The sequence below is a fragment of the Lissotriton vulgaris genome, chromosome 9 (assembly GCF_964263255.1).
Source record: "Lissotriton vulgaris chromosome 9, aLisVul1.2, whole genome shotgun sequence".
Taxonomy (NCBI): Eukaryota; Metazoa; Chordata; class Amphibia; order Caudata; family Salamandridae; genus Lissotriton; species Lissotriton vulgaris.
Genome location: NC_141697.1, coordinates 80,927,426 through 80,950,525, shown reverse-complemented (window position 1 = coordinate 80,950,525; position 23,100 = coordinate 80,927,426). Strand labels below are relative to the sequence as shown.

At 45.8% G+C, this 23,100-nt stretch overlaps 1 protein-coding gene across 1 annotated transcript in view; it reads left to right on the top strand.

Annotated features, from left to right (window-relative positions):
• CDAN1 (codanin 1) overlaps positions 1-23,100 on the top strand; it is a 232,752-nt gene that overhangs the window by 52,453 nt on the left and 157,199 nt on the right. The window contains exon 4 of the mRNA XM_086937098.1: positions 12,116-12,306. Within this exon, the coding sequence (XP_086793224.1) occupies positions 12,116-12,306 (191 nt within the window). The remainder of the gene's footprint in view (positions 1-12,115; positions 12,307-23,100) is intronic.

The following is a 23,100-nucleotide window of genomic DNA, read 5'->3' as shown; positions in this document are numbered from 1 at the left end:
TTGTGCGTGAAGTTACTCTGAGTGATTACAGTATACTTTCTGCTTTGGTCATTCACTCACAAGGATTAATTTGATTGTGTTAGGGATACGTGTAGGTAAACATCTTAACACTAAACATTTCCTTTCTGCCCTCCTGTGGGCCTTCGTGATCATTATTGTCCCTTCATGGGTTCGTGTCTTCTACCTAATAGAATATATTAATATGTAGGTTCGGGATAAAAAAAAGTTAGGAGTTTATTGAGAAGTTCATCTTAAGTCTTTTTATATGTGTATGTACAGTTCTTCCGACTGATTCAGTCCAAAAGGAGTCATCGTGCGAAAGTTCAAAATATGACGCAACTCTTTTGGTCGCAACAGTTTTTCACGATGGCCACCTTTTTAGGTCTCGCCTTTTCCATTGGAAAATGGCGAGAATTCAAGTGCTCGATCCACTAGTCAAACCACTGCAGTTTCGACTGCAGTTTCTTCACAGTGCATGTGAAAAGCGGGAGAATCACGTGACCACAAGCCTCTCGTGAACGAGCCCAGCCAGCCCATTTCCCCACAGGCTTCCCCATTGCATCACCACATCAAAGCCAGCCATCTGTTGTTTCCCCAGCATGGTGCCGCCAGCAGCTTCATTTCAGGCATCCACTCCCCCCGCCCCCTACTTCACACCTCTCACGGTCACCAGGCTGTGTTTCGCATTCCCCCCCCCCCTCCTCCCCACTATCATTCTGCTATGCAGATCGTTTCTTTTCTCTTAATTCTAAGAATAATAAGCGCAAACTCGACCAACGTAATTGGAGTGCTTTACTTGTCCTAAAATGCCGTGTTGTCTGTCCCTCAAGCTTGCCGTTTTTTTCCTCCGGGTATCCTCCCTTGTTATAGTAGTGTAGCCACGTGTTTCTTCTTTAAGCAACTTCCGGGCCAGATCACATACATTTGGCACTGGTGCAAAAAATAGCGCACATGCTTGTTTGCACCCCTTAGCTGCTTATGTTATATAAATTGGAGCAAACGCACTCTGCAGTCCATATGCAATAAAGGCTCCTCCTCGCCTTTCGCCGTTCTGGGTTCTCCATCCCCAACGTAACCTCACCCCTCCTCTTTTCGCCGTTCCATCTTTGCTCTGCCTCCATTTGCCCTTTCTCTGCCCTCTGCCTCTCCTTCCACTCCAGTCCACTCCACCTCAGTCTCTCCTTTCACGTATCCTAAGCCCACCTCCTCTGTTTTTTTCCTAAAACCCCAGCGTGCGCTCTGCCTCATGCCAGCATTTCTCCTCCCCTAATTATTCACTGCACGGCCGGCCAGCACATCAAAGGCTGCTGCTCTCCATGCGTCTCGTCACCCGTCCTCCCTTGTAACTATTTACTTCACTTTAGTTTAACAGTTCTTCTTCCTCATCTCTGGTACACGCAGTTGAGTTTCATTGACCTTTTTTCCTCTTAAACATTAGTATAGCTGATAGAGCGCGCAGGTCACCCGGGTCACTGAGTTTACCAAACCTTCACGCACTGGGCCCTGGCGTGACTTGCGATGACAAATGACTTCGCATGAACCGGGTGAAATCCTTAGCACGCTACTATGAGTAATTCGGGGGTGACTTTTACACCACTTACTATTCATGTACCTGACTTACCACAGGCACATTACTCCTGACGGATCAGGAGCTAGCAGTGGATAGGTGACAAGATTCCTAAAGGGAGAAGAACTCTTATATACCAAGTACATTTATCCACACTTTTTACTGTAAAATGACCACAGACACCTGATGAGTTTTAAAGATTTATCAAGAAATTTCAGAATGAATATGCCAAAATAATGAGGCAAATACAAATCAACACATCCATTATCAAAACTAATGCCACAATGTAACTATGGATTAGGGCAAGTATCATTAAAGTATTTGAGAACACTACAAGGAAATGAGCTATTCACCACAAGTTTAAACTAGGGCATGGGACATGAACAGGACCTAAAATGAGTACTTAAACTAAGCTACTTATGCTATTCTTACTAGATTCACTGCAACCATGCTAAAGGAGAGGGAAAAAATGGAACACACTATTATAATATGACAATTAATGATATCCTACAGGTAGGGAGAGAAGTGGAACATTTCTAATAAACAATTGCATATGAGTTGCTTTCAAAAGGCGATAGGGCAGTATCACAGGCAAGAGAGCTTTATTAAGAAGAGAAGAAAGAGAGATAGGAGGACGTAAACCCACAGTTTAATAATTACCGAGATAGGAATGAGGACTAACCCTGGCCACGGGTCAGTTTGGAAAGACGGGGACAAGGACCCTCAGGGATTGGAATACCAGAATGCGAGCAGGTACAGCTCACGGACAGTCAGAACAGGATACCCCTCAGGATTTGGATCAGGACTGGGCTCACCAAGGTACGACCAACACCCATAGCTTCGGATGCAACGCCTGCGTTACCCCTTCTCTGCAAGTAATCCGCCAGTAACCCCGATTGGGTTTTCGAATTTCCCCAGCAAAGTGCTCCGCCAGCACTTAGGACTGTTTCCACCCCTAGGAGCTTGTGGAAAGTATGGACAGAGTGCTCCGCAGCACTCTAGATTGATCACCTATAGAGTTCGTAGGGTCAGTGACAGGTCTGCTACTCGGACAAGTCGGACAATTTTTCTGAGCTACACTAGGCCAGTTATACGGTTTGGGGACCCTTAGACCACCCACAAATGTTGCAAGTGACAGTTTCCCACATTATGATTGGTCAAAAGAGGTGATTTTGTCATTGTCACCTCCTAGAATTCAGTGTTCCCATCATTACTATTAAATTTTGCATACCCGCCCCTTGGGTTCACGTTCCCAGGCATAGGAATATAGAAGACAATGCAAGTCCACAGTACATAGCAACAATGTAGCGCGGTCAAGGTAGAGTGCAGCATCTTCGAGGTGGGTTCCCAGGCGCATCTTGCTTCAGGAGCCAGCTGGCTTGATTTAGCTTCTGCGCAGTGGGATTTCTCCCATGTCACGTGACAGGGTTTAGAGGAGCTTCAAGTATGGCGCAGCTCCCGTTCCCCCGTCCCACAAATACGCGGTACATGAAAAGTAAGCGAAAACAAATTAGAATCATACGTAAAAATGATCACACTGTATACCGTTATAGACTTCACTGCACCCCTTACTTTATAATATCTATAGCATTAAAGTTTAGTGCAAAAAGACAGATGGGCAGAAGCGGCGGTGGCAAGCAGAGAGCGTGGTGAGAGACAAGCGGCCATGTTTGCAACAATGCGCATGAGCAGCAAAATCCCTCCAGAATGCGGGTGCGTCACATCACGGGAGTATGACCGACGCATGCGCAGACTGGATTTCTGCAAAGCAGCCATTTCCGTAGTGCAAGCATTGTTAGGATGAAAAGACACACAGGCAAGCCTCCTGGGGACACCCGCGTGTTGGGGAAAATGCTAAATAAATGACGGACAGGTTGAATTAATATGATTATAAGTTAGGCGAGGTTCTTGAATCAGAACAAGTCGCTTTTCGTGCGAATCCTTGCTCCATCATAGCGAGAACAATCCCAGTGATTTTCAAAATGTGGGCACTTAATGTTTTGTTCTCGTCAAAATCCCAATGTGTTTTTAGCTTTTACTGATCTAACAGTTGCTTGTTTTAGCTATAAAGCCAATAAAATGGGCTATCGTGGTAATAATTCCTATTCTTTACATTATGCCACAGTTTTGGATTTGAGGTTTTCTACAGTGTGGTCCGTCGCATCTAGATGCCAGAACACTTAGTTTACACAGTTGTTTAACAAAAAAGTATAAGCAAAGTATAAAATCAGAGCCACACCAGTTATATTTACATTAAATTAATATTCTAGAACACTCACACATGCAACGCCACTCACACATGCAACGCCACTCACACATGCAACGCCACTCACACATGCAACGCCACTCACACATGCAACGCCACTCACTCAAAGCAACGCCACTCATCCACGCAACCCCACTCATCCACGCAACCCCACTCATCCACGCAACCCCACTCATCCACGCAACCCCACTCATCCACGCAACCCCACTCATCCACGCAACCCCACTCATCCACGCAATGCCACTCACACATGCAACGCCACTCACACATGCAACGCCACTCGCACATGTAACGCCACTCACACATGTAACGCCACTCACACACGCAACGCCACTCACCCACGCAACCTCACTCACCCACGCAACGCCACTCACTCCTGCAAATACACTCACACCCACGCAGTGCCACTTTTACCCACACAGCACCACTTTCAGACACGCAACGCCACTCACACCCACGCAAGCCCACTCTCACACACACCACACTCACCCATGCAACGCCACTCACACACACAACGCCACTCATCCACGCAACGCCACTCACACATGCAACGCCACTCACACATGCAACGCCACTCACACATGCAACGCCACTCACACATGCAACGCCACTCACACATGCAACGCCACTCACACATGCAACGCCACTCACACATGCAACGCCACTCACCCACGCAACGCCACTCACTCACGCAAATACACTCACACCCACGCAGTGCCACTTTTACCCACACAGCACCACTTTCAGACACACAACGCCACTCACACCCACGCAAGACCACTCACACACGCAACGCCACTCACACACGCAACGCCACTCACACACGCAACGCCACTCACACATGCAACGCCACTCACACATGCAACGCCACTCACACATGCAACGCCACTCACACATGCAACGCCACTCACCCACGCAACGCCACTCACCCACGCAACAACAATCACACATGCAACGCCACTCACCCACGCAACGCCACTCACTCAAAGGCACTCACACCCACGTAGTGCCACTTTCACCCACACTGTGCAGTGCACAATAGGTCTCGCAGTAGGAAAGTTGGAGCTATTGGTTTTGTAAATGACAAAGCCCTTTATGTTTTTAAAATGAAAACAAAAATAAAAGGCATTGCTATTTGCAATTGTAATAGCTCCAACTTTCCTACTGCGAGACCTATTGGCAACGCCAGTGCTTGTTCTGATAGAGACATTGTTTCCAATCCGAAGAATTTGAGAAATTTCCAGTTGCCATTATGGTGAATCTCCATGTGTTTGGCTACCGCGTTTCCTCTGTCTTTGTTTACAGTAGCACGCACATGTTCCAATATGCGTTTTTTAAATTCTCAGATTGTGCTCCCTATGTAACGGAGTTGGCAAGGACATTCTATCATGTAGATGGTATATTGACTCTTACATGTTATCAGTTCTCTTATTTTCTAGACTTTTTTGTTTGCCATCGTTATTTCTTTAATTGGCTTTGCAATTTCACACACTTTGCAGTTATAACATTTTGTGAATCCTGTTGATTTCAACCATATTGTTTTTTTCTTTTTAGTGATGAAGTGGCTATGCACTAAGTGATCCTTTAAGTTTTTTGCTCTCCTGTAAGTTACGACTGGATGTTCTCCCATTTCTGTCCTATTATTGGATCTAGTTGCAGAATTCTCCAATTTTTCCTCAAGATTTGTGTTATCTTTTTTGATTCTTGACTATATTCCATAATTAATCTGATAGGTTCTTTCTTAGGTTTTTTCTTCAGCAAACAGAGGTCTGATAACCGTGAACAAGGTAGAAGGAGATACCGAAACGCGTTGGTTTTTTCTGTGATAATGCTGAAATGGATTGAAGAATAAATTAATTTTGTCTAAACTCACAAGTGACTGGAGTAGCAGCTTTGTTCGTTTTCTTCGGAATCCGTTGTTGTGATAGAGAGCGGTTTGGTTCAACCGCATAAAGCCACGCACCTACAGAGAAGCGCCACAAACGGGAGATAAAGGAACCAACTCGTTGCTATATATATATATATATATATATATATATATATATATATATATATAAAGAAAGAGAAATCTGGATGGTTTGTTTGACCATTGTACACAAGCAAATTTCAAGTTGAAAAAAGTTCTACAGCGAACACTGAGGGATAAGGAGGAGGTTAAAAAAAAATCCTCAGATTTAATTCTAAGCAGGCAATAAGATGGAGAAGAAATGAATGACAAGAAGGGGCATGAGTCCGACAGGAACAGGCTGCGGCCATAAAAGATAGCCTATTTTTCTGGAATGTAATTCATTCCCCATTTCTTAATGCAGCACAGATCCAAGAGTAGAGGCTGCCATGTCCGCATTTGACTGGATTAGCCATATCCTTTTAGCCCTCTCCTTTTTCCCTCTACATAAATTTGGTTGACAGGAAGCTGCAAGAAATAGCTGCTGATGCGCCTAGAGTCCCTGTCCTACCTCTGTGCCCCTCTATGCCAATGATGCAGTCCTGAAATCCAGAACTGCGAACAGTTGCAACAACAAATCAATGTTTTTGTTACATTTATGGAGCAGAAAGATTTAAACAAAACTTGGCTAAAACCTTTACAATGGTGTGGGGAACCGGGACGTCGAAGAATAAAGTTCATTATGTGAGGGGCCATAAATTCGAGGACGTTCATAGCTTTTCTTATCTAGGTGTACTCTTCTCAAAATCTGGGTCCTGGTGCCCCATATAGATTTAGCAAGGCTTAAATTCGAGAGGACAATAGAGGCTCTTTAGATTTGCCACTAGAATTGGAAACATACCAATATGTGAGATGCTGCAGCTGTATAGAAGCAAATGCATCCCCATGGCAACATAGGGGGCAACCGTCTGGGGTATGGTTGGGCACTATCCATGCAAAAACAGGAAAACTCATCCTTGTGTGGACTCCCTGCAGTTCTCGTACAATTCCAGCCTATATTACCTATAGTGAACTGGACACAGCTTTTCTTGATGATACTGTAGATCATAGCAGGGTGGTATAGCATCTAGAGTAAATCTGGAACAAAATTCTCTAGGGATATATAATTAACGATTGTCTTGCCCTTCACGATTACGAGAAGATACAATGGCTGACTCATGTGAACAGGTTACTTAAGGAAGTCAATATAATAGTCTCTATTGAAAGCCCTGCTATCATCCTGCAGTATAGCAAAGGAGAACTCAAATTGTTTTTTGCCAGCAAATAAGATGTATAGAGAGAAAATAATGAGAAAAAGCCAACTGAAGCTAGATATTTGGAAGGACCTGTACCTCAAGGTCTGCAGTTAAGGTAACTGATGTACAGAAGATATTTTATCTTACTTGATTATGAGTTGGTATCTTGCATCACCTAGTTGCAATCCCGAAAAAGATACATGGCTCAAAAATCTACTAAAGTGTACGTGTGAAGGGAAAGCCACAGACACCACAATTTTATATATTTTGTAAATTTTATGCTGATATTAGAAAGCGCTTTTTATGCCCCTTTTTTACCAAAGAGATTTTTACTCCACCAGGAAGCTTTTAACCACTTATGTAAGCTTAAGATCGATACTAATTCCCATTCCATTTCTACTTTGATTACATGTGCTATTATTAAAAGGAAGTCACTTGTTAGGTTTGTAAACAAAGAACCAACGGCGGACTCCAAATACCCCACTTTCCTCAGTGGAATCCCCAAGTAATACTTTATGTATATGTTGATAATCGGTGTGCACAATCAGCTCCTGCACCCGCTGTTGTGGGATGCCTCCTGCCAGGCAGGAAAACAGAACTGTACGAACAATGGAGCGGTGCACTCCCTAGTCAGTAATGCGTCAATAAAGAAGCTTGATCAGTATCTTTGTGGCATCAATATTTATGTTTAACAATCCATAAGGTTTGTAAAACACATCAGCCAACGCGTTTCATTCAAGAATTGAACTTCGTCAGGGCAAAATGGTGGAATGTTATGTAAGGGAATGTTGCATGAAAAAAGTAGGTGTGGCGGGCCCAACCTGGTCCGGACCCTGTACTGGAGATGAGCTCAATAGCACTTGGTCGTGTTGCTGGAAATTGTATGTCTGCCTCCTTGATAAGGGCCAGAAAAGGTAATCCTGTAGTATCCATGTAGGCTCACTGGACATCATGATGTCCAGTGAGCTTACATATCGCTTACATATCTTTCCACCATTTTGCCCTGACGAAGTTCAATTCCTGAACGAAACACATTGGCTGATGTGTTTTACAAACCGTATGGATTGTTAAAAATAAAGATTGATGCAACGAAGATACTGATCAAGCTTCTTTATTGACGCATTACTGACTTGAGAGTGCACCGCTCCATTGTTGGTACAGTTCACTTGTTATGTTTGATGGCTTGGTCTATGAAAGAGACTAATGATGTAGAAACAGGCCTCTGCTTTTAGATATAGTCGGTATGTGAATTTTGCACTCGTTTTAGTACTGATGTAGAAATTGCATTTTTGCACTTCTCCAATTTATTGGGGATTAGAGATCCTCTTGCAGGCGGGTGCACTCATTGACTGCACCTGCCTGAAAGGGAATGTCGACCCCCCCTCACCCCCCCCCCCCCCCCCCCCCACCCGCCACACAGAGGGCTGCTCTCAGGGGCGCACCTGTAGGTGCGCATCCTGAGAGTGTCCTTGCATCTGCAACTGCGTTTGTAATAGGGCTCGGGCGCAGAGGCAAAGGGATTCCCTCATTTGCATGGGGCTGCACACCCCCTTCAGAAAGCGCTGCCGCTGAATGTACGCCCACACTTTTATTATTACAGAAGAGGACGGACAAGCGTCTGCAACCCCTTCTGTAATACCACAGTGCCCCGGGGGCGTGCAAAGCGGGTGCAAAAGCCTGTTGCGCCACGGGGCACTTTGTATAATATGGCCCTAGAAGCCTTGCTTCTCCTTCATGTGTTAGCTTCACACCATAAAATTGACCTGCTCCCCAAGTTGTACAATGATTAATGGGTATTTGGGACTTTTGATTTGGGTTAGTTCAATGCATGTTCTGAAAAGTGGTGTCTGATTTACCCTCAAGAGTATGCTATTGTGTGCCAATTATGCAGTTATAGATGAAAAATGAGGACTTGGTGGTCACATAATTAGGTGATTGACCAGGAGCCAGTAGATATTTTTCTGCAGTCATTGAGTGTGTTCCTATGACAATCTATTTTCTATGACTGCTCTTCCTTCTGGGTTTGTCGCTGCTTAAAATTGTGTTGGTATTAAGACCGTGCTGTAGGTGGAGGCTTCGCACTGAGCGGTAGCAAGCTGACAGTGCTGTTCACAACAACCAGACCTTTGGCTGTTGGAATGAGCCCGAGTTAGAGTATCTCCAAATTGTTGCTGCCGGCTTGATCACATCCAGGCTTCTGTTGCAGTAAACCACATATCTATGTTGTGAGAGTGGGTAGAACATGTTAATAACTCTTGCATTTCCTCTGTGTAAGAGTAGTAGAAAATACTATAGGTGCGTTTTTCTCATTACCAGTTGTTTCGGTAAATTGAAGAGACGGGTACACACGAGCGAGTCCTCTGAGACTACATTTGGCCTTTAAGTGGTGTTGGTGAGCAAGTTGTGGAAGTTCTGGTTCAGCGAGTGGTTGAACAAGATTTAAGCAAATAAAGTGAGCGCTGTGCTGGAGAGGACTTACGGAGTGATCCTAAATCAAAACAGCGTTGAGGTGTGGAGCAGCAGAAGGCTGATAACATCCCTCCCATGCGTTCCACCAGACCTAAAGCATCCTGCGTCCCTGGCAGAAGTTGCACTGCAGATGATAAAGGTTTTGACAAAAGTAGGTGTTAGTCTATCATAATGTTATTCAGGATTATTAGTAGCATGGGTGTAGCATTAAGGGATTATCTGATTATGTCTAGATTACTTTTCCTAAAGAAAGGGTGTTGGATGTCTGAGGCTAAGTGACACTGCCACTTTGATATGACTTGTTGTTGAAGTCTTTGGTCATTTAGCAAGTTGTTGGGCGTTTTGCGCAGGACAGTTGGTGTCACTGAGCTCTGAGAATAGCTTAATTACATTTGTTGTAAATTGGAAAAAACATTGAAGATCTTTTTATTTGTTGCATAGAAATCAGTTTGGCTAGTTTAGACTGAGCACTAGGCTCTTTCTTTGGTCAGAAGCATGTTCTTATGAATGTTCTTTTTTTCTTGCATGGTTTCTGTAAACCTTGATGTTGTCCGTGGTGCATGAAAAGCTAACTTGTTTGCTCATTTTTTCTGTGAAGATAGTTATATAGTTAGTAATTCTCTGGGTATAATTTCCTCAATACTGCCTCGGCATTTCTGCTTTTTTACTACAGTTGTACTATTCAGGCATTGTAAATAAAAGTTAAGGGTTTTGTTTTGTAAGGCATGTTCATTTGAATGAGAAGAGGACCTCATGTATTCTAGTTCAAGGTCTGCAGTTGTTTTTCAGTAGCCAATTTGGTGATAACATATTTACGTTCCTTTGGTTCATGTGATGTTGTGCTATGTTTTTAGCTCGCTGAGGCCAGAGGTAAGGTTTGAGGGCTGATTCTTTCAGTTTTGTCACTATTCAGTTTAGGTCATGTAGAGTTAGTCTCTGCGTGTGTTTTTGTGTCTTTAGTAGGCTTCTATTATGGACATTGAAAGTGTGGCTCATCTGTGGAGTAGGATGAAAGGCTGACGCCACCAAGTAACAAATTGTGACGGAGAGACTGACATAGGTTAATGTGAGTACTAACAGGCAACAAAAGGTGGTCTTCTGTGACCTGCAGTGTATGGGTAATTTTGCTTTCTTCTGGGTTGTTTGCAGCAGTATTCCCCACATCCTTTTTGTTCTTACTCTGCCTCTCATGGTGGGGATTGCCTTAATGTAAGGATGTGTTGATTTGAGTGTATAGTGGGCTTTTCATTTTTTATTGCGATTTTTTTTAAGTGGCTGAAATCAGAGGCTGAAAGCACATATGTTAAGTGCTATTTAGTTTCCTTTTTAACCACAAACCTAAAGCACACATCAAGACCGAAAACCCTATTTTAGCCTTCTATAGAAGAGCTGGATAGTTGACTTGAAACATTTTTCATTGTTGTTGATGCCCAGTACCAATCTTTGGTTCTGGAAATTTACAAAAGGCATGATTTGTTTAACTAGTAGTAAATAGTAAATACACTTTATTGCATGATTAATTAAAACCTTTGCAAAAGGATAAAACATGTGTCTGAAAAAGCAAAACGACCTCATTAAAAATACTAAAATTCTTAAGTGCATGTTTAAAAATTACAATAATGCCATAAAATTGCAAGCGAGTAAAAGCTGGTGTACGAGGCAGCCAGTAAGGAGGGTCAGATGGCTCAGAATACAACATATGTCGGAGTGCTAATTACTGGAAACTCCTGCGTAGACCCAGGACCATTAAAATGAGTATTAGGGATTTAGATCTTAAAAGTGTTTTAGATTGTAGCGGGCGACAGAGAGTTTGTTATTAAAGGTGGCAGTCTATAGTTCATCATATCGTTTGCTCTCCTGGATCGTTGCGCCCCTAAGAAAAAATGTATAAAATTTGTGACCCTGAGCTGGCTACCGGCACAAGGTGGCTGCAAGAGTGCGTGGGAACCGTAATAATAAACAGAGTTGTCAGAAGCGATCCTTATGGACAATGTTGTTGTACTTCTCTCAGAGGCCAGTGGGCCTGAACTGATGGCCAGTTTTTTGGAGTACTTCCAGGCTTAACTTTGCATTTGCTGCACTCATAAACCGGACAAGGCTACAGGCCAGCCAGATGTTGCTGCCCTCGAAACAAGCCTTTACTGCCTCCCTGCATGATCGTACCTGGCTTGTAATCGGGTGCGGCTTTAATAGCTGTCTTCGTTCCACTCCCAAGCCATTGCAGATGCATAGTAGATGTAATACGTCCTCGTTGAGGTCTCCGCATAATCTACAGCGGTTTGAAGCATCTGTGCGTTTTCCACGGTGGGAGGTGTTTAACTAGTATTTGAAAATTATTAATTATTTTGTTTATTTGCGTTTCAAGGAGGCATCGTTCCTCCAAGATGAGTTTGTAGTCCTCTGTTTGATGCAAGCAATGAATTGCTTATGGCTTATTGTCACATCTATTGATAAACTGAGGTCTATCTCAATTTGATTCAAGCAAAATATTTTGTGATCAGTTTGAAATGGCTAGTGGCGGTTTGGGATTTTTATGTGTATTTGACTGTAGTCTTGAAAATTAAACATACTGGGTGCACAGTCTTCACAACAATCTTAGCTTTATCATAGTGACAATTTGCTTGCATTTTCAGATCCAAGTTGCTCCAACAGGCGTCTTCTTCAGGCATACCAGCCATGGATCCTACTACTCCCACCAAGACGAGTTATGGTCGAGGGGCAACTGTTTCTTCAGACAGTCTTGTTACGTGTGCAGAACCCAGCAAGGTCACCTTGAAAACTCAGCTGGAAGTCCTGGCACAACTCTACTCAGCCTGCATCACAGGTAAGAAGAATGGGTGTATTGCGTTTGTGACTTTACTCTGGGCCCAGGAATACTACTTGGGCTTTAGAATCAATGCTAGTGGCAAGGGCTTTTATTTAGGCAACCTATTTGTTTCTGTGTTCACTTGGGATCACAAAAGGCAAATAACTTTGTTGCTCCTGATCTACCTTCTTCTGAATGCATTTTTCACATATTAATGCCCCTGCGCACACCTTTGTTCATGCTTGAGTTGAGGACCTTTCCCCTGGATTAGCAGGGATCTTACTAAAATATATGACCAATAACAACCTTTTTTCATCAGCACAGAATAGACTCAAAGTCATTGGATTAAATGTTGATTTAGGGGTTGTGTGCACATATACATTATTCTGTCTTAAATAGGTTAACAGTAAATTAACACATTTAAAATCTCAATATACATATATCACCGACAATGCAAGCATGTATCAAACAAATCAATCAATTGTCCTCAAATTCATAAAAGTCATTGAAAAGGGAAAAGAGAAAAAAATCAATAAACACAGTTTAACCCTTTAAAGAAGACAATGAAATGCTCTCAAGTGTCTCTTAATCTCTTCTGCCCATTTTTCCCTCTCACTTTCAGAATTGTATCTCCCATGTCAAATAATTGACAGAAAGGTGACCACAAATTATTCATGAAAGGCCGACTCAGTGATTTCCATTCTCGAACAATACAAAACCGAACAGTGAATATAAATATAAACAAAATCGATGTATATTGGTGGGGAAGATTCTATTCTGTGCACATCAAGCTGTTCTCTATGCTCAATGTGAGATCAACTTGCAACCTTTTAGATAAATAACGGATTTCAGACCAAAAGCTATGTAGCTTAGGTCAAGTAGCAAACATGCACAATGTCTGCGTTATCGAGCAGGCACCTTGGACATGAAGCCAGTACCCCACTTTTCCATTTAAATATTTTATCTGGAGTGTAGTAAAGCAAAAAAACTGTTTTGAAGCGTTACATTTTGAGCCAGGCAGATATCAAAATTGCGTTGGCCAATGATAAGGATTGTTAAATTGTCTCCTGGTAAACATCATAGCCTATCTTAAATGACCATTTAGTGGATAGCTGATCAAGATCATCTACTCGGTGGGATGAAAGGATGTTATAAAATCTCGGATAGTGATTTTGCTTGTTTTTTATAAAAAAAGGAGATCTAAAAGAACTGGCCTAATAAGATTGCTACTAAGGTCTGTTCCCTTCAGGCTCCTTTAAAAGTAATCCAGCGTCTGCAGATATTTAAAAAAGGATAATTGTGACAGATGAAATAAAACATTTTTGCAAATCGGAAAAAGTACAGTACCTCCTTATCTTTGTATCGTTGGTCAACGGTAAAACCTTTGAGCCCAGCTTTGAATAATGCAATCATGGTAAATTTCAGGAAAAGAATATTTCCAAAATTCAGTGTAAAAGTTGACCATCCCAAGGCCACAGTTTTTACACCACTCCTGCCAAGTTTGTAAGACTTCAAAATGACCTTAAACTTGACACATTTAAAATAGGATTAAAATGTTGAGAAAAGGCATCCCCTAACGGCAGATTATAGATGCCGAAATATCCTCTGTTCCCTTAGTTGGAAACCAACAACTGTATTCTTTTACCAAAAGCAGCCCAATAATATAATTTAAAGTTGGGAAGAACCCAGTCTCCTCTTTGCTGAGGTAATTGCTTAAATCTAATTGCTCTTCTTGCTCTTTTATAGGGCCAAAAAAAAGAGTCTGGCCTCTTAAAAAAAAAAAATAGGGACATATAAATGGGTAGATCGAAACAAGTAAAGGAAACTTGGGAAGTATTTTCCTCTTAATAATATTGCAATGTCCCACTAAATTAATAGGAAGCCAGTGCCACTGGTGCAACAAGACCAATGTTTGTTGCAAGAGTTAATCATAATTTAAACAGATAATATCTTGTACCTGACTTGAGATAATTAGCCACAATCTGGATTTTCCTCATATTGAGTTTGTAGTGAGAAACCTGATCTTATTTCATCGCCTCAGCGTGTTTAACAGCTTTATCTACATCAGAAGAATAAATCACCACATCCTCAGATTAGGCAGAGATCTTGATTGCAAACCTATTCAGAATAATTGACTGACATCCTCATTATTCTGTATACAAAAAAGATATAGCTACTACTTGGCAAACAATAACGTTGATATTAAAAAGTCCTGGTGGGTCCTGCTTAGAATGTGGAAATAGTCAAAGCAACACCAGTTCACTATGACTCTGGCAACAGAATCTGTATAAAGTTGTTGTTGCCACCAGCAGAAGGTTGGGCCAAAATTCATCTTTGGCATAACTGGCCACAGGATCGTCTTGAAACTCTATTAAAAGCTTTCTCAGTGTCCAATAGCATCATACCAGCCCAAATCCCCAAAACCTTAGCGGCATCAAATAGTGATTTTGCCGTGTTCAAGCATATGAAACTGTCTTGAGAGGGAATAAAACCATTCTGTTGGGGAAACAACAAAGTCTCAATTTTGGAAGCCTGGCAATTAGCCAGTATGTTGGAAAAATCTTGGCATCTGCATTGAGACGAGAAATGGGTCTAAATGATCCTTTCTCCTCCGACGGCTCCCCCTTTCCCAATAGAAAGCTAATTTAACAGAATTCCTAGTTGAGGGAATTCCTAGCTCATGATCCAGGTATGTGATCAACTGACACAAGATATGGTCAAGAAAATCTCCTAAGTTTTTTAAAAATTTGACAGGTGTGCAATCCTCACCAGCCACTTTACCAACAGCTAGAGATATTGCTTGCATAGTAACTTCTACAGAAATCATGTGTGTCGTCAAGTTGCTGTAGATGGCCTCAGCCAAATAAGCCTTTATATCCATATGCAAAGGGACTCCATTTTCTTCATAGTATAGCCCTTGATAAAAATCTTTAATAGATTCCAATATGTCAGCCGCTTGAGATAAGTCAACCATTGCTATCCTTATAGTGGCAATTCTACAATTTTCCTTAATCTTGTAAGGAAGCACCTGGCCAATTGTAGCCTCATGTTCATGCGCAACTCTCTTATGTCCTAAGAACAGCAGCCGCCTTCTGAGTGTATGACAAATACGGCTCCTGTGTGCAACTAGCTGATTATATAGCTCCCCACTCCCTCATCATGAATATGGATTAGTCTGGCTTGCATTCTTTCAAGAGATCCAGAGTTCAGATAATACCTTTTCTCCATGTTCCATGCAGCTCTATTTTCATTGACTTTGAATTGAAAAGGGACACCCCTTGTATATGCTTTCATAGAGTTCCAGACTATGTTGAGTGGAGGAGGTGATGTAAAAAAAAAGAAAAAAAATCATGGATGGCAAGGACATACACCCTTTGTATTCCAAATGTAACAGCAAAGGTGCTCAAAAGCCCGTCGCCTTGCTTCTTTCTTTGCATGATTACCTTTTACATTAAGCAACAGTAGATTATTATCGGAAATGATCTTTGGACAAGTGTCAATCCATGTATCTGAAAGAGACACGTTAGTGATAGATTCCTTACCTTAGAATATCCCCAGGCATCAGACTGGATCTGGAAATTTTTGCGTAGCAGTACCCTTGCGCGTCGGTAGGCGTCGTCTGCGGCTCCGCATCCGTCGTCGGCATCGTGGGCGATGTGATGACGTCGTCAGAGTACTTAGACGCCGCCCGCAGATCTGGAAAAAGCAGTACTTTAGTCACTTTTTGACTAGACTTTTTTGATCCCTTTTGATCATTTTTCTTGAGTCTTCGGTGCCGATAGGGATGCCTGGTTTCAAGCCTTGTGAGGATTGCAACCGACTGATGTTGGTTACTGACCATCACCGTTGGTGTCTCCACTGTCTCGGCGTCGACCACGATGACAAGACCTGCCCCGACTGCCGGGACCTGACTTCGAAAGCTAGGCGGGAGCGGTCCCGCAAGCGACTCGAACTCCAGCAGTCGGCCCGCGCCGCGAGAGGTCCCAGTCCCACAGGAGGTCAAGGGACAGGTCGCGGGGTCGGAGCCATCACAGCTCAGAGTCGGCATCACTCCTCCGGGTCGAAGTCGTCGTCAGGTAAGCACAAGAAGTTGAAGAGACTTCATCGCTCTTCTGACTCCCCCCGACGCTCGCGCGACGCGACCGGGGGTTTGGGTGACACCGCCCACGCGGCTCCGTCGGAGTCGCGGGCGTCAATGCCTGGTCCACACCCTCCGGTCCCTGGGCAGGACGCGACGCCGGGGGAGATCGAGCGTTTCCTCATGGCCATGAGGTCCCTCTCTTCCCCGACGGGTTCCGCGGCGCCTTCGGGCCTAGCGGACCCGTCTGGGGTCCCTAGCGGGTCGGGGGCTTCGGCCCCGACGCCGTCAGGTTCTTCGGCCCCGACACCGCCGGCACCTTCGGGCCCGGCGCCGCAGGGCCCCACTGGATCCGCTTCGGGATCTGGGTCGTCGCCGGTTGACCTAACGAACTTACCGGCACCGGTCCCTCAGGTGTCACGTCCGGCGCCGTCCTTGGGCGGTGCCGTTCCCGATGCCTCCCTCGCTCCGGTTCCGGCGTCGGAACGGCGCCGCTGGGCACCTCTTTCGACGCCGCTTGGGGAGTTTAGCTTCTATGAACCGGCCTCATCGTTTGACAACCCTGATTATCAGGGGATGGGTGAAGAAGAGTATTGGGAGGGGTCTGATGACCCTCTGACCCGAGAGTGTCAGTCTCAAGAGGACTGGACAGGTGAAATTGGGTATGCCAGTGGTCTGGACACCTCACCAGACACTGGCTTTGTCTCGCCTCCTACCGTGGCTACGGAGGACGGGGCAACCTACAGTGTGGTGTTGATGAGGGCGGCCAAGGCCCTGGGCCTTGAGCTCGCCGTCGCGGCCGTGAGGACTAACCTCCTCATTGAGGTCCTTAAACCGCAGTCCAGCTCGGCCAAGCCTCTGCTGCCGTTTAATGAGGCCTTGACTGACGTTCTTTTGGGCACTTGGTCCAGGCCCACTACGGGTTCGCCCGTAGATAGGAACGTGGCCAGACGCCACCGCCCGGCTCCAGGCGACCCATGTTTCCTGTCCACCCACCCCACCCCCGAAAGTCTGGTCAATCAGGCGTCCAATTCCCAGACCGCGTTCCCGTCGGCTCCGCCGGACAGTAAATCCAAGAGGTATGAGCAGTACGGCAAAAAGGTATTCTCATCCCTTAGTCTGGGATGTTTGATGGCCGTCGCCTTTTTGGAGACAAGGCAGACCATGCGCTTGAGCGCTTTAAGGACTCCAGTCGCTCCCCACACGCTCCCTGGCCACTTGGTATCGTAGCGCTATTGTGCTCATTGCTGCCATTAACCAATTTGCGCATTGCCCTCATTGCCTGTATTATCATTTTGTGGCTGACTGGTATCGTAGCGCTATATTGCATTGCCCTCATTGCTTGTATTATTGTTTGTGGCTGACTGATATCGTAGCGCTATATTGCATTGCCTTCATTGCTTGTATTATTGTGTGTGGCTGACTGATATCGTAGCGCTATATTGCATTGCTCGCACTGCTTTTGTAATCATTTGTGCCGGATTGTGCCGGTGCCTCTGCCCATATCTTAGCGACATCCCAGACTGTGCCCCAATCTCGTCCTGTTTCACTTTTGTTTTTGCTGCCATCTTGTTGTTGTGCCTCCTAGCCCGTATCTCCACCCCGCTCCCGCCTCCCAGCTGCTCCTCCCTCCCACAGATAGCTAAGGATCGTCCCGTTTGTCTCAGCGCTGTGACCGTCCTGACTCGTTCAGAAGCGGTCGCTCCCCACACGCTCCCTGGTCACTTGGTATCGTAGCGCTATTGTGCTCATTGCTGCCATTAACCAATTTGCGCATTGCCCTCATTGCCTGTATTATCATTTGTGGCTGACTGGCATCGTAGTGCTATATTGCATTGCCCTCATTGCTTGTATTATTGTTTGTGGCTGACTGATATCGTAGCGCTATATTGCATTGCCTTCATTGCTTGTATTATTGTGTGTGGCTGACTGATATCGTAGCGCTATATTGCATTGCTCGCACTGCTTTTGTAATCATTTGTGCCGGTGCCTCTGCCCATATCTTAGCGACATCCCAGACTGTGCCCCAATCTCGTCCTGTTTCACTTTTGTTTTTGCTGCTTTCTTGTTGTTGTGCCTCCTAGCCAGTCTCTCCACCCCGCTCCCGCCACCCAGCTGCTCCTCCCTCGCTCCGCCCCCTCCACTCTCCACTTATGACAGATGCATTTGCGCGCAGCGTCCACGCGCAGCGGACGCGCCCTATGCGCGCCGAAGGCGCGCCAAAGGTACGCCCGTCTACGCCCGTCCGCGCCCAGACCGCACCCAGCGCCAGACCCCCTGGTCCCCGCACAATCCAATCCACCCGCATAACGTACGACGCCGCAACCCTCTCTGCACTCAACACAGGACGTCTCCCAGACTGCTACCAAGCCGCCCCAGGACACACCCATGGACCCTTCACCTGCCACTCCTGCAAGCTAGACTGCATCAGGACCCACACCAAATCCACAAACCCCAAACAGAACTCCGACACTAACCACCTGAAGTGCATCCTGCTCAACACCCGCTCGGTCCACAAACATGCCACTGAACTATGGAACTTACTAGACACCGCATCGCCGGACGTCGCCTTTCTCACAGAAACCTGGATGAACGCCTCATCAGCGCCCGACATCGCCATAGCCATCCCGGACAGCTACAAGATCATCCGAAAGGACCGCACCAACCAAACAGGAGGAGGCATCGCCATCGTCCATAAAAACACCATCCACATCACGACCAGTTCCGACGACAACCTCGCAACCGCCGAACACCTTCACTTCCAGATTCACACCGACCCTAAAACCACACTCAGAGGCACCCTCATCTACAGACCCCCAGGACCCCGCACACAATTCAGCGAAGACATCGCAGACTTCATCAGCCCACACGCCCTCCCCTCCGAGGACTACATTCTACTAGGAGACCTCAACTTCCACCAAGAACAACGACAGCAACACCACCACCCTTCTAGACAACCTCGCCAATCTCTGACTCAAACAACTGGTAAACACCCCCACCCACTACGCCGGACACACGCTCGACCCTATCTTCTCCTCCAGCAAGTACATCTCCTTCAATCACGCCACAGGACTCCATTGGACGGACCACAGCTGCGTTCACTTCAACTACAAAAAAACCATGACCCACCACCAATCCCTTCGCAGAAACTGGAACAAAATTACCACCGACCAGCTCTTCACATCGCTTTACCAAAACCCTCCCGCCAAATCATTGGACCCAAATCAAGCAGCCATCAACCTCACACAATGGATCACTCACTGCGCAGACGAATTAGCACCCTTGAAAAACCATCTAACCAAGCAAGGTAGCAAAAAAGCCCCCTGTTTCAATGACGACCTTAAGAAATCCAAAAAGATCTGGCGCACCCTCGAGAAAGCCTGGCGAAAAACCCAACCACTGACAAAATGACCACCTTCAAGAACGCCACCCGCAAACACCACCAGCTGATCCGATCCACCAAGAAATCAGCATTTAAGGATCGACTCGAAAACAACGCCCACAACAGCAAGGAACTATTCAACATCGTCAAAGAATTTACCAACCCCACCGCCGACACCAACAACATCACTCCATCTCAAGACCTCTGCGACTCTCTAGCCTCGTTCTTCCACAACAAAATCGCTGACATTTATAACAGCTTTGGCGACCAGTCCACCCCCCTCACCTCCACACCAAAGCCCCCCTCCGACATCCTTTGCGCCTGGAACCCAATCAGCACTGTAGACCCCATCCGCTTGATGAACACCATCCACTCCGGATCGCCAACCGACCCATGTCCCCACCACATCTTCAACAAAGCAGACTCCATCATCGCACCCCATCTCCGAGATGTCATCAACTGCTCCCTCAACACTGCTACCTTCCCGGAAAGCTGGAAACATGCCGAACTCAGCGCTCTCCTGAAGAAACCCACAGCAGACCCCACCGAACTTAAGAACTACCGCCCCATTTCGCTCCTCCCATTCCCTGCCAAAGTCATTGAGAAAACCGTCAACAATCAGCTCGCCGCCTTCCTCGAATCTAACGGCTCCCTCGACCCATCACCTTCCGGCTTCCGAGCCAAACACAGCACCGAGACCGCCCTCATCGCATCCACAGACGACATTCGAACACTACTTGACAACGGAGAAACAGCTGCCCTCATCCTACTGGACATCTCCGCAGCCTTCGACAGTCTGCCATAGCACCCTGATACAACGCCTCAGCAACGTCGGGATACAAGGAAAAGCACTGGACTGGATCATCTCATTCCTCGCCGGAAGAACCCAGAAAGTCCGCCTCCCCCTTTCAGATCAGAGGCCACTGAAGTCATCTGCGGCGTACCACAAGGATCTTCACTCAGTCCCACCCTCTTCAACGTATACATGAGTCCCCTCGCATCCATCGCGCGCCAACACAACCTCAACCTCAACATCATCTCCTACGCAGACGACACCCAGCTGATCCTCTCCCTCACCAAAGACCCAAACACCGCCAAAACCAACCTACACGAAGGGATGCAAGAAGTAGCAGAGTGGATGAAGAACAGCCGTTTAAAACTGAATTCAGACAAAACGGAAGTCCTCATCTTAGGATCATCCCCCTCCGCTTGGGACGACTCATGGTGGCCACCGGCCCTGGGCATCGCACCCAAACCAACGGACCACGCACGTAACCTGGGCTTCATCCTGGACTCCTCCCTCTCGATGACCAGACAAGTCAACGCCATCTCATCATCATGCTTTAACATCCTACGTATGCTCAAAAAAATCTTCCGCTGGATCCCCACCGAAACAAGAAAGACGGTCACCCAAGCACTTGTCACAAGCCGACTGGACTACGGAAACACCCTTTACGCCGGAACAACAGCCAAATTACAGAAAAAACTCCAACGCATTCAGAACGCCTCAGCCAGACTTATCCTAGACATCCCCCGCCAAGCTCACATATCCGGTCACCTGAAAGACCTCCACTGGCTCCCCGTCAACAAGAGAATAACGTTCCGTCTACTCACCCACGCACACAAAGCCCTCTACGACCTAGGACCCAAATACCTCAACACGCGCCTGACCTTCTACACCCCCACCCGCCAACTACGATCGTCCAATCAAGCCCTCGCCGCGATTCCACGCATCCAAAGATCCACCATGGGAGGAAGATCCTTCTCCTACTTAGCGGCCAAGACCTGGAACTCTCTCCCCACCCACCTCCGCCTTACACAGAACCACCTCTCCTTCAGAAAACAACTCAAAACTTGGATATTCGATAAGTAACGCTCTAACCCCCCCCCCCCCCCACCCCCTCCCTCAAGCGCCTTGAGACCTTCTGGGTGAGTAGTGCGCTATACAAATTCTAACTTGACTTGACTTGACTTGGGCCTCTTGGCAAACGGGTGCCTTTTGCTCCTTTCGTGGCCAAGGAAGGGGCGCCCCCACACGTGCTGCCAGCCATGCACCGCAGACTAACATCCAGCGTGGTGGCGGCCGCGGAAATCTAACAGAACAAATCACCAAAACATGGGCCACCTGTGATTGTCAGTCAACCTCATTGAGGATTCCCATCAATGACTTGTATAGATCAATATTTTCTTCTGGTAATCCTGCCAGGGTATTGTGTCTCTTGATCATTGAGACATCCAACATACCCCCATGGTCGGCTTGGGGTAACGACCCACAATCGCTTTACTGAACCATATGATCTTGATCTGATGGGAGAGTGCAGTGCAGAAAATTATAAATGTGGTGATTAAAAAAGGATAGGGAACTTTTCAAAGGATTATTTATTAAGCATCAGCCCCTTCCAGTTTAAAAACAAGAACAGTGCAAAACAGTAATCGCAGTTTAAACAAATAGCTGCGAGAGGGCCAACATGTTTCAGCCTATCATGGAGAAGGACCATAGGCTTTCGTCAGGGCCTCTGTTCTACATTAATGCTACTGCCTAATTGTGACTAAATATGTGAAAAAATAATTAGAAATGCAAAAAACACACAAGTGAATCAACAACAGTAAAGGATATAATTCTCCTTCATCTGCCTGAATTCCTCCTTGGCACCTGGTGTATTAACAACATCTGTTGAAAACAAACACAAAAGTGGACCCAAATAAGCTAACAAGGTCTGTTAGATACTAAAATCTTTACAGTCTTTTTGAATGTTAAGTACTCTCCCAGTGTGCCCCGGGAAAGAACCTCACCTCTTCCTGGACCTGGCTCAGGAACTGTGAGACCCCGCTCTGCAAGAACAAAACAACCCCGCAATTAACAAGGGCAGAGAGAGCTTACTCTGACCTGCTCTGTCCTGTAGTTGTGCCTAGGGTTTAATAATAATTTGCACGCAGAGCAAAACCTGCTAGTATTAACATATCCCAAAGTAAGGACTTAACCTCACAGCCACACCCAGTGCTACTGCTTGTAACAGTAAAATTCATTCAATCTATTGAGTCTTAGGTGGTACAGTATAGACTTGTCCCACAGTTATATCTGAACAAATAGGTTCTCACAGTGTTCAGTGAAGTCATTGTCTTTCTCTCCTCAATTATTATAAAAGCGGGATCAGAGAAGGAAAAGGAGAAGTAGGATATAGCCCTCTTAGGCTCTGTGCCTACCTGTCCGTCGTTGTCTCGGTCTGTGACTGAGTCAGGGGGAGGCACTGGGCTGTTGTAGGAGCTACAATTTAACTGGTTGCGTCATTTCAGCAGCAACCAATCAGCGTTCAGCAAAATCAAGCCTGCAGCCTCCCGATAGACGATCGAG